Here is a 12,435-nt window from a genome sequence, read left to right on the forward strand (position 1 = left end):
TCCAGTCATGCCTGACAAGTGGTCACTGAGCCATTAAAAGATCTCCAGTGAGGGGGTACTCACTACATCCTAAGGCATCCTAGTCCACTTATGGATATTTGTGGGCAGTTCTAATTCTTAATGAACTAATTCTAATTCTAATTCAAACTGAACTTTGACTCTTTGTAGCTCAGGCCCATTGTGCTTGGTTCTGCCTTCTGGAGCTAAAAGAAAACAAATCTGTTATTCCCTCTTCCACATGACATCCAATCAAATACTTGAAGAGAAGCAATATTATGTCTTCTTTTCTCCAAATTAAACATCTCAGTTCTTACAACCAACCTTTGTATGACATAACCTCTAGGCCCTTCACTGCTCTCAATACCCACTTCTGAATGTTCTAATTTATTAACGTCTAAGGTGTTTGCTGTGATCATGGCAATGTCCTAGACAGAGTCCAAGTGGAAGAGGGTTTTCCTATGGATGATGAAGCCTTCTAGATGAGCTTCTGCATATAGCTGACCTTGGTGATGGCATCAAAGCACCAAATACTTTAGTTCTTCCTCAATGAGCTCTGTAACATCTCAAAAGACATCAGGCAAATCATTCAGTCAAAAAAAACCAAGTGGAATGAGGAATGCCTATTGTACAGAACGCAACACATAACTGGATGAGTCATCCATTGAGTTAGTGTTGTCAGTACATATCAGTCTCTTGTTGTTAGTCATTTCAGTCATGTCTGGCTCTCCATGACCCCATTTGGGTTTTCCTTGGCAGAGATACTGGAGTGGTTAGCTATTCCCTTCTCCAGCTCATTTTACAGATGAGGAAACTGAGGCAAACAGCGTTAAATGACTTGCCCAGCGTCACACAGCTGAGGCTAGATCTGAATTCAGGTCTTCCTGACTTTAGGCCTGGCATTCTATTCACTGCACCAGCTAGCTGCAGATAATCTCTGCAGATGGACAATTAGCTGAGATTAGAATAAGATGGCAGGGAAAAGTATAGGTTGGACTGCATTTGGAATTATGTAATTCTTTCAACAATCTCAAGATTATTTATCTTTTTAACACCAACATTCTCTTGGTGACGGTATTTGGCTATGAATCATGGAATACCACCATCTCCAGAGAATCAAAAATGAGGGTGACCCAAACAGCAACAGAGAAAGAAGTGGCGGTTGCAGAATTTTGCCTATGATGATTTACATGCTGCATGTATTACTGGAAAAGAGAGTGGGCTGGCCATTCATCATAAGCCAGAGATAACAGCCTTTAATTAGGCTAGTGAAGACAGGACAGGTACAGGACAGGAGGGTGTACTGAGTATTAGAAAGCTTCAAGGAAGATGTCACAGGGAGGAGATCCTTAGAGAGCATACTCACATCAATAGGAAGAGATTCTTTTCCTACAAACAATATCTGTTGGATCAGACTAACTCGGGTTAACCTTCCTTCAATTTATATGGAATTTCAGGCTATTACATTATACTTGGGAAACTATGCAGTGCTTTTATTTCTTTTTAAAAAAATAGCCTTTCTTACTGAAAAAAAAATTGAGTTTCCATCTAATTTTATACTACTTTAATAGAGAAAAACAACTAAGCAATTTCTAAGGAAGGGGACACGAAGGGGTCCCTTTTTAGAATTTGAAATAAGGAAGATTGGGCACAAGCATATAAGAAATGTCATCCTGAGACTCTTCTTTGTGTATAAGATAAAGGCATTCTGCTATTGTACTGAGAATGAATGATATGGATGAATGGATAGGTGATGGGAGATTAGGAGCATGAGGTAACAAGAAATATACAGACAAGGGGAGGCTACTGAATGTTTTTTTAGAACACTGGTAAAATGTATTTGGATGAGGCACAGTGGAAGAGACTACCAAACAAGCTTTTCTAATGAGAGGGCCAGCTTCCTGCAGTGGCCTGAGAACCAGAGGACACATGTTGGTTCCCATTAGAGCCCTACTGCTTACGAGCTGTGTGACATTGAGAAGCCATTCGAGGTGTCTGGGCCTCAGTCTCCTCAGCTCTGAAGTGAAGTTTAGATGAGATGATTTCTAAGGGACCTCTCAGTTCTAAAGCCCACAGCTCCATAATGACAGGAAAGAGAATCAAACCTGCAACTGACAGTTAAGATAGGCAAGTTTCACTAGAGCGTCAAGAAAAACAAAAATATCTCACTCAGAAGTTCTACCCATTTCTAATTAGGTATCTTAAACACACTGGATTTTACTATGCCGAACACTGTGTTGAAATTTGGAGGAGAAAGCTATGAAGGAACAAGCCTTATAGTATTCAAATGCATTAATAAAACCCTTGCTTCTTTCCCAATATATCTTTGCTGTCAAAGCTTAAAATGCCTTAATAAACAGAAAATGAAGTTCTAATTCTCACATCACTTGGGATGATCAAGGAAATGGGTAGGTGCCTGTCATTTGAAAACAGATTTTTAAAATTAGGATTTTCTACTCTTGAAAGATGAGCTGTTGAGAGGGGATATAATTCAGGTCTATGAAATCATAAACATTATGGATTAAGTGAACAAAAACTTATTTATCAAATCCTAGAACACCAGAACTAGAAAAAACTCATTGGCATTTGAAAGAAGCAAATTTAAGAAAATAAAAAGAAGTCATATTTAATGTAATAATAGCAAACTTACGAAGTATGTTACTCCAATAAGAGTGTAGACAAAAAATATTAATAGACTCAAAAGGAAGACAAATACATGGATGATAAATATATTTAAGTTATCAAGGGTAAAGCAGCAAATTCCTATTCTTTTGAAGTTGACGCCAGAAAGGACAAAAATGTTCTCTCTCAAAATGTCCTTTGGTATAAGAATTACAGATAGAATAGTGGACTAAATGAATAATGAACTCATTATGGCATGTCTTATATAAAAACATTTCTTAGGTAAGCCTATTAACTTGAACACACACCTTATCACCTTTTCCAGATTTCCCTTTGGACACGGGAGCTATAGGAACTCTTGTTATTTCCACCGGCCAGAAACGGCAATCTGCAATTCGTTTCTGAAAACTACAAGCCAAAAAACAGACAGATATATAAATCCAGTTTTAGTAAAACTGAGGTCAAAGGGAAGCCTTGGTAGTAAATGATTCATTCCTCTCTAGGCTCTCTTTCCGAAATGGCTTTCTCACTAAATCTGTATTCACACTGGCGGATGAGGAGAAACAAATATACCATGAGAACTTTAATGTCTTTATAAGGTATTGAGGGAGTTATATTTTTTAAAAAGAGGCCTTGGGGGGAGGAAGGAGGGAGGAAGCAGGGCAAGGAACTAGCTATTTCTCATGGACAGGGTACATGAGGAAATCCACAAACATGGAGGAAGGGATGGAGGAGACGTAGTCACGAGATGAACCTCAAGTGTTATCTAAGACAGACAAAGGAGGGCTGAATACACACATACTCAAAGAGTTTGGCACAGAAATACTACAAGGAAGAGGAGAAAGTTGAGAGGAAAGAGGATAATGCTTGAGAAGGAATAGCTGTAAGCCACACCAACTTTCTGATTCTGATGGGGGAAGAGTGAAAAGAAAAAAGAATACAGAAGAAAAGAGAAAGAGAAGGGAAGAGAAAAGATTTAGAATCTAAGGGAGTACCCTAGGTTGCCTCTTAGAAAAGTGGAGAATGGCTCAACAAATTGTGAAATATGTAGATAACGGAATATTATTGTTCTATAAGAAATGAGCAAACAGACAATTTCAGAGAATCCTGGGTAACATGAATTGATGAAGAGCAAAGTGAGTAGACTTGGGAAACAATTTACTCAACAATTTACATCATAAAGAAAAAAACCTCTGAAGGACTTAAGAATCCTCATTAGTACAAGCAGACCAAAAATAGATATTCTGGAATTTTGCCAGGAACTGAAGTCAAGCTCAATGGCTTATAGTTTGCAGTCTCTATACTCATCCCTTTTTTGAAAATTGAAACACTATTTGCCCTTCTCCAATCTTCTGATGCCTCTCTGGGGCTCCATGGTCTTTTAAATATTACTGACTAAAATTTAGCATCGCATCAGCAAGTTTTTTCTGCCCCTTAGCACGAGGTTGATTTGAGCTCCAACCACGTCTTTCTTTCAAAGTTGTTTTTCTTTATGGTACCTATGGCAAGGTGATGGATGCAAGGAAATGAATGAATGAATGAAGAATGAATGAATGATAGCTAGCATTTACATAGTAGCCAGGAACTGTGCCAAGCACTTCACAGAATGTTATCTCGTTTGATCCTCACAACAGTTCTGGGAGGTAGGTGCTATTATCATCCTCCTGTTCTAGTTGAGGACACTGAGGCAAACAGAGTTAAGTAATTTGCCTGAGGTTTTCATACAGCTTGTAAGTGTCTAAGGCTGGAGCTGAACTCAGGTCTCCCTGACTGCGGGCTTAGGGCTCTGTCCACTGCACCACCTAGCAGCCGAAAAATGTATGTCTCTTTCTGTACCTTGTACCAAAAAAACCATACATACATTTTTGGACATGGTTACTGTGTGGATTCATCTTGCTTGACTTTGCTTATTGTTATATTTTTTTAATTCTTTATTTTTCTCAATAATTGGTGGCAGGAAAGGGTTTACGATAGCAATATCAAAAAAGGGCCATTGAAAAAAATTTTAAATGGACAAAAAAAGGAACAGAAAAAACAGCTTTGAAAGTAACATGTAGAATTTGTAATATGCTTTAAAAATGTGATATGGAATGGATATTTATGATTTCATAGAAAATCCCTTTTGCATTCTGCTATATATTTGCTCTTTGTGTGTGTTTAAAGTAAGAATTAAAAAATTTAAATTAAGAAAAAGAAAACAGCAACAAACAAACAGTGAGTTCCAAAAGAATATCCTGCATCTAATGATGATGAAACAAAGACGATACCCCAAACAATGATATTTGGTCTTGCAAAACTTTGAGTTATCTATTGAGACACACATACACAATAAACATTTCCCAGAGCTTTGAGACTAAACCCGTTCCTCTCAATTTAGCCTTGCCCTAAAAGGCCAGGAACTTTGTGAGATAGGAAGAAAAAACAAAACAAAACTCAAAACCACTTAATGATCGCCTGAGAGCTAAATCAAATTAGCAGAGAGATTTACTTCACCTCCAACTCAGTCTCTTAGCCAGATACATTACCTGGCAACTGCTGGAGGGTCAAGGTAGCAGCGACTTTCCAAGTCCCAGACGATTCTTTTCTTTGAAGTTTCAGCTTGGTTTCTGAACTCTTTGTCCTAAAAATGAAAAATTTGGGGCCTGAGTCCACAGATGCCAATACCACATGGCACACATGAAACAACCTCCCTATCCAGGGTCGTCCAGAGTATAAGTGATCCCGCACAAAATACATATGGCATGTGACTGCGGCATGGATTTTTCACCAGATTGATGATGGGAAAAGAAATTGCAAAAGACATGTCTGTGCTCTATGCTCAAACACTTAGACATTTGTCCTTTATATTTACCAACTCCTTCATTTAAAAAAAAATCTTAAGTTTTGGTGATAGATCATGGATCTGTGATTTTGATCCAGCTGTAAGTATGTAAATATTTAGGGAGCTGACTGATATACACCGAAGTTAACTTGCAAATGTCTAAAGTGACATCTGAGTTCAGGTCACCCTCCGCTCATCTTAAACTGAACAGATGTTATATATTCAACCTTTCTCACCTCTGGACGGTTGAGTTCTCCATCTTCCTCAACGAAAGGACCACCAGTAATGAAAGAATCAGGAATGTATTGAGCTCCTGGTGCCAGGATGTTGGCAATGGGCCATTTTTTGGGCCGGGGTACAGGTTCTTTTTCCCCACCAAGCTTTAGGGTTCCATTTTTGAAGAATATGGGAAAGTCTTTCTATAGAAAATAAATCCCATATTTAATAAAAATAACATTATTAAGAAGAAATTAATTTGAAATAGGGAAACACTAGAGGCTTTTCTAACAAATACAGGAGTAAACAAAGAGTGCTTATTTCTCCACTGTTATCCATCATAGTTACAGAAAACAGAAGAAATTAAAAACCTAAATATATGTAAAGAGAAAACCATATTAATGGCACAAACAAATGTAAACAGGAGAAAAAAACAAATAATTAGAGGGACATTAAATTTTTGTGATCGAGATACTTCAATGAAAAAATTATTATACTACTTAAGTTAATTGACTGCTTTAATTCTATTCCAATTAACAAGAGAATGCTTTCTAGAGCTAGACAAAATAATAATGAAATTCATTTGGAGGAACAAAAGGTCTAGAATCTCATGGGAAATAATGAAAAAAAAAGTAAGACTTGAGGGATAGCAACATTTCTAGACCTTAAATTATACCATAAAGTGCTCATTACCAATCTGCGCTGGTTGAAAAAAGAGAAAAGCGGAATCAGTAGAACAGACTAGATAAGAAGAAAAAAGAAATAACTGAACTCAATAATAGTGTGATTGATAAACCTAAAAACAGAAATTACGTGGGAGAAGAGTTCTCTCTTCGATAAGAACTGCTAGGAAAACTGGAAAGCAGTTTGGCAGAAGTCAGATTTTGAAAAATATATTATACATCAGAACAAGTTCAAAATGGATACACAACTTGAATACTGAAGGTCACACCATTAAAAAAAATAGAAGAGAACCAGCTCCAGAAGGTTTCAGTTATGATTTAAGGAAAATTCTTAACTAAATAAGGGACAGAAACAATAACAAAAAAGAGGGGGAGGAAAGCCAGACCATTTCAATTACATGAAACTGAAAAGCTTTTGCAAAGACAAAATGCAACTAGGATGGGAAGGAAAGCTATCAATTAGAAGAAATTTTTTGTATCATGTATACCTGAAAAGAGCCTGATATTGAAGACATAATAGGGCTAAATGAATTCGTAATGACTCATTTTATCAGTCAAGACATCTCAACCCTGGCTTTACTGAGGGCTGCCACAGGTGAGTAAATCCACTGAGTTTTGGAAATCCATCCAAGGGCAGAGCCATCCTTAGCGAGTAAGTACAAATTTACCTAACCTATTATATCTCTTTGGCCCCACACCATGCTTTGTCTTATCCTAACTAGCCATTCGACAAGCAGTCTCTCAGTGATTGACCCACCTAGACTTCTTTCTATCTGCCTTTTCATTTTTCTCTAATGGAATGTTATGGTATTGTGAGAAATGATGAATACAGAGAACACAGAGAAGCATGAGAAGACTGACAGAGGGCGAAGTAAAACCAAGAAAACAACATACACGATGACTAAGAAATGATGATGGAAAGAATTAAAAAATGAAACTGAACTCAATGATTAAGCTTGGCTCACAGAAGACAGGAGAAAATTCACCTTCTTCCCCTATTTACAGATGTGGCGACTACACTACATATACTGTCAAACTCAATTAATATATTGGTTCATTTTGCTATACTACTTTTCTTTCTTGTTTTGATTTTTTTGTTATAAGGAATGGCTTCATGTGGAGAGGTGGGGAGAAAGATATACTTGGATATGAAAGTGATATAAAACAAAAGATTCAATTAAAATTGAAATTAAATTCAACTAGATAAAGTGATAGTAAAATTTATATAAAAAGGCAAACAGGCATGAATATCAAAGAATATAGATACAGAAGAACATAAAGGTTAAAAAGATGGGGGTTTTGGTCAGAAAATAACTTGTGATGATTTATTACATATTTATTACATAGTATTACATAGTTTCCCAGATGTGATCTACGTCCTTCTCTTTCAACTATTCAGTTTAAATTTTAAATTTAAATTTGCTTTTCTCCATACTGATATACTGTTTTTCCATGGCATGCAATCACAGAGGATCACAGAGATTTAGAGACAGATGTGATAGTATGGATAATCTAGTTCCTTTGTTAAAAGTGACCCTAGGGATCTTCTAATCCAAGCCTCTCATTTTACAGATGAGAAAACTAAGGCTTAGAGAGTTGAAATGACTTTTTCAAGGTCATACAGTAAAGACCAGAGCTGAAATGTGAACCCAAATCCTGACTCCAAATCCAGTTTTCTTTCCACTGTACCATACCTTCTCCTTATGTATTTCCATCTCCTCCTACCCCCCATGCCCCTAAAAGATTACTTCAATGTTTTTTCTAAACCCTCTTGTTTTACCTGGATAAAATGGAGACTGGGATTTTTTTTAATGGGAGAGAAGAGAGTAGAAAAATCAAGAGTTTGCATCTGGAACAGGGACACTGTTGCTCAGATACTCTAAGGGAACAGAACTGGGGAAGCTTCCTTTTGGCCGTAGGATAAGGGTTCCATTCCTTTCTGAAAGAGCATAGCAGTGGCCGAGCCAAGGGTTTAAGCCAGAGGCTGGATGCATTGGAGTCTATAGCCATGTGCCCAGAAGAAAGCAGACCCAGTAATCCCAGTGGAGCAATGTATCTAGCCAAGAAGAGGGACATTTTGGGTCATCATGAGAGCACATCACAAGGGGCCCTGAAACATCCGAAGTGTACATGTTCTCCAAGTATAGATTTCATCATGCATAATTTCTGTACTTGCTCATTCTGTATCCCAGGATTACAGGGGAGATGTTTACAACTTTTCTTATTATGCCATTTCAGTGAATGCTTCTGCTTTGAGCTAACTGAATAATCTTTGTGTTATATATGGGGTGAGGGGACTCATGACTTATTGTTTTAGAAAGACAGACCTTCAGAATACTTCGAATTCGGGGAAGCTACTCTCCAATGGCCCTTACCTACAAGTGCAAGCTGAAAGAATGTTCCTGGAAATACACCCCTTTCACCCACTGTTCATTCAAGTGATTCACAGCATGCTGTCCTTCCATGTGTATTGGGTTTTTTTTTTTTTGAGGTACTATGGTTTAGTGGATTTGGAGCCAAAAGATTTGAGTTCAAGTCTGACAAAAGGACTTATCTACAATTGTTAACCTTTACATTCTTCTCATAGTAATGGTGTGTGTGAGTGTGTATCTATGTATGTATGTGTATATACACACACACATGCACGCACGCACGCATGCACATACATGAATCTTGAAACACCACAATCTCTGAGGAATCCTAGGAAGATTCTTTTACTTGTTTTATTTAAAGTGTTTTTTTTATTTTTTAACATTTTTATTTAAAGTTTTGAGTTCCAAATTCTATCTGTCCCTCCCTACCCTCCCCCCTCCTTGAGATGGTAAGCAATCAGACATAGGTTATACATGTGCAATTATATTAGACATTTCCATATTAGTCATTTTGTATAAGAAGACTCAAAAGAAAAAATGAAAGAAAGGAAGTAAAAAATAGCATTCTTCAGACTGTATTCAATCAATATCAGTTCTTTCTCTGGAGGTGGATAGTATGCTTCATCATTAGTCCTTTGGGATTGTCTTGGATCATTGTATTGCTGAGAATTGCTAAGTCATGCACAATTCTTCACTGAACAATATTGCTGTTACCTTGTGCAATGTTCTCCTGGTTCTGTTCACTTCACTATTCATCAGTTCACATAAGTCTTTCCAAGTTTTTCTGAAATCATCCTGCTTGCCATTTCTTACAGCACAATAATATTCCATTACAATCATATACCACAGCTTTTTAGCCATTCTCCAACTGACGAGCATCCCTTTGGTTTCCAATTCTTAGCCACCACAAAAAGAGCTGCTATATTTTTGTACAAATAGATCCTTTTCCCCTTTTTTGGATATCTTTGGGATATAGACCTAGCAGTGGTGTTGCTGGATCAGAGAGCGTGCAGTTTTATAGCCCTTTGGGCATAGTTCCAAATTGCTCTCCAGAATGGCTGATCAGTTTACAACTCCACCAACAGTGAATTAGTGTCCCAGTTTTCCCATATCGCCTCCACCATCTAATATTTTCCTTTTTTGTCATAGTAGCCTCTCTGATAGGTGTGAGGTGGTACCTCAGAGTTGTTTTAATTTGCATTTCTCTAATCAATAGTGATTTAGAGCATTTTTTTATATGGCTATAGATCTCTTTGATTTCTTTCTCTGAAAACTGCCTACTCATATACTTTAACCATTTGTCAATTGGGGATGACTTGTATTTTTATAAATTTGACGAGTTCTCCATATATTTGAGAAATGAGGCCTTTATCAGAGATATTTGTTGCAAAATTTCCCCCCTCCCCCTTTTCTGCTTTCCTTATAATTTTGGTTGCATTGGTTTTGTTTGTGCAAAAAAATTTTAATTTTATATAATCAAAATTATCTATTTTACATTTTGTAATGCTCTCTATAGGTTCTTTGGTCCTAAATTCTTCCTTTATCCATAAATCTGACAGATAAACTATTCCACGCTCTCTTAATTTGCTGATGGTATCACCCTTTATGTGTAAATCATGTACCCATTTTGACCTTACTTTGGCATATGGTGTGAGATGCTGGTCTATACCTACTTTCTGCCATACTGTTTTCCAGTTTTCCCAGCAGTTTTTGTCAAATAATGAGTTTTTGTTCCACAAGCTTGGATACCAAATTACTATGGTCTTTTACTATAATTTGTACCTAATCTATTCCACTGATCCACCACTCTCTTTCTTAGCTAGTACCAGATTGTTTTGATAATTACCACTTTATAATACAGTTTGAGATCTGGTATGGCTAGACCACTGTCTTTCACATTTTTTTATTGATTCCCTTGATATCTTTGAACTTTTGTTCTTCTGGATGAATTATGTTACTATTTTTCCTAGCTCTATAAAATAATTTTTGATAGTTTGATTGGTATGACACTGAATAAATAGATTAATTTAGATAGAATTGTCATTTTTATTATATTGGCTTGTCCTACCCATGAGCAATTAATACTTTCCCAATTGTTTAGACCTGACTTTGTGTGAAAAATGTTTTATAGTTGTGTTCATGTAGTTCCTGGGTTTGTCTTGGAAGGTAGACACCCAAGTATTTTATATTGTCCACAATTATTTTAAATGGAATTTCTCTTTCTATCTCTTGCTACTGGATTTTGTTGGTAACATTTCGAAATGCTGATGATTTATTGAGGGTTTATTTTGAATCCTACAACTTTGCTAAAGTTGTTAATAATTTCAAGTTGTTTTTTACTTGATTCTCTATGATTTCTCAGCATAACATCATATCATCTGCAATGTGATATTTTTGTTTCCTCATTAACTATTCTAATTTAATTTCTTTTTCTTCTTTTATTGCTATAGCTAACATTTCTAGTACAATATCAAATAACAGAGTTGATAATGGGCATCCTTGCTTCAGGTCTGATTGTATTGGGAATGTGTATGGCTTATCCCCACTACAGATAATGCTTGCTAATGGTTTTAGATAAATATTACTTTCCATTTAAAAGCTCCATTTACTCCTATGCCCTCTAGTATTTTTAATAGGAATGGGTGCTTTTTCTGTATCTTGAGATAGTCACATGATTTCTGTTGGTTTTGTTACTGATTTGGTCAATTATGCTAACAGTTTTCCTAATATTGAACCAGCCCTGCATTCCTGGTACAAATCCCACCTGGTCATAGTGATATATTGCTGTAATCTCTTTCCTAGTATTTTATTTAAAATTTTTGCATCAATATTCATTAGGGAAATTGGTCTATAGTTTTCTTTCTCTGTTTTGGTTCTTCCTGGTTTGGGTATCAGCACCATATTTCTGTTGTAAAAGGAATTTGGTAGGACTCCTTCTTCATCTGTTTTTCCAAATAGTTCATATAGTATTAGGATTAATTATTCTTTAAATATTTGGTAGAATTCACTTGGGAATCCATCTGGTCCTGAGGATTTTTTTCTTAGTAAGTTCATTGATAGCTTGTTTAATTTCTTTTTCTAAGATGGGGTTATTTAAGTATTTTATTTCTTCTTCTGTTAATCTGGGTTTATATTTTTACATATTAACTGTATATTTATACATATACATTAATTTATATTTTTATAAGTATTCATCCATCTCATTTAGATTGTCATATTTATTGGGATATAATTGGGCAAAATAGCTCCTAACAATTGTCTTAATTTCCTATTCATTGGTGATGAATTCACCACTTTCATTTTTGATACTAGTAATTTGGTTTTCTTCCTTTTTTAAATCAAATTAACCAATGGTTTATTTATTTTATTGGTTTTTTTTTTCATAAAACCAGCTTCTAGTTTTATTTATTAGTCCAATGGTTTTCTTACTTTCAATCTTAGTAATTTCTTCTTTGATCTTCAGGATTTCCAATTTGGTGTTTAATTGGGAATTTTAAATTTCTTTTTCAGTGTTTTTTTTTTTAGTTGCATGCCCAATTCATTGATCTGCTTCTTCTCTACTTTATTGATGTAAGCAACTAGAGATATAAATTTCCTCCTAAGTACTGCTTTGGCTGCATCCCATAAATTTTGGTATGTTATCTCATTGTCATTTTCTTTAATGAAATTATCAATTGTTTCTATGATTTGTTCTTTGACCCACTTGTTTTTTAGGATTAGGTTA

General features: G+C 35.9%; 1 protein-coding gene across 1 annotated transcript in view; it reads right to left on the reverse strand.

The window, feature by feature from the left end:
• CFAP70 (cilia and flagella associated protein 70) overlaps positions 1-12,435 on the reverse strand; it is an 85,671-nt gene that overhangs the window by 55,363 nt on the left and 17,873 nt on the right. Inside the window, exons 6-8 of the mRNA XM_036736508.1 lie at positions 5,677-5,859; positions 5,145-5,239; positions 2,928-3,027 (exon numbers count right to left, since the gene is read on the reverse strand). Of these exons, the coding sequence (XP_036592403.1) occupies positions 2,928-3,027; positions 5,145-5,239; positions 5,677-5,859 (378 nt within the window). The remainder of the gene's footprint in view (positions 1-2,927; positions 3,028-5,144; positions 5,240-5,676; positions 5,860-12,435) is intronic.

Source organism: Trichosurus vulpecula, chromosome 8 (assembly GCF_011100635.1).
Source record: "Trichosurus vulpecula isolate mTriVul1 chromosome 8, mTriVul1.pri, whole genome shotgun sequence".
Classification (NCBI taxonomy): Eukaryota; Metazoa; Chordata; class Mammalia; order Diprotodontia; family Phalangeridae; genus Trichosurus; species Trichosurus vulpecula.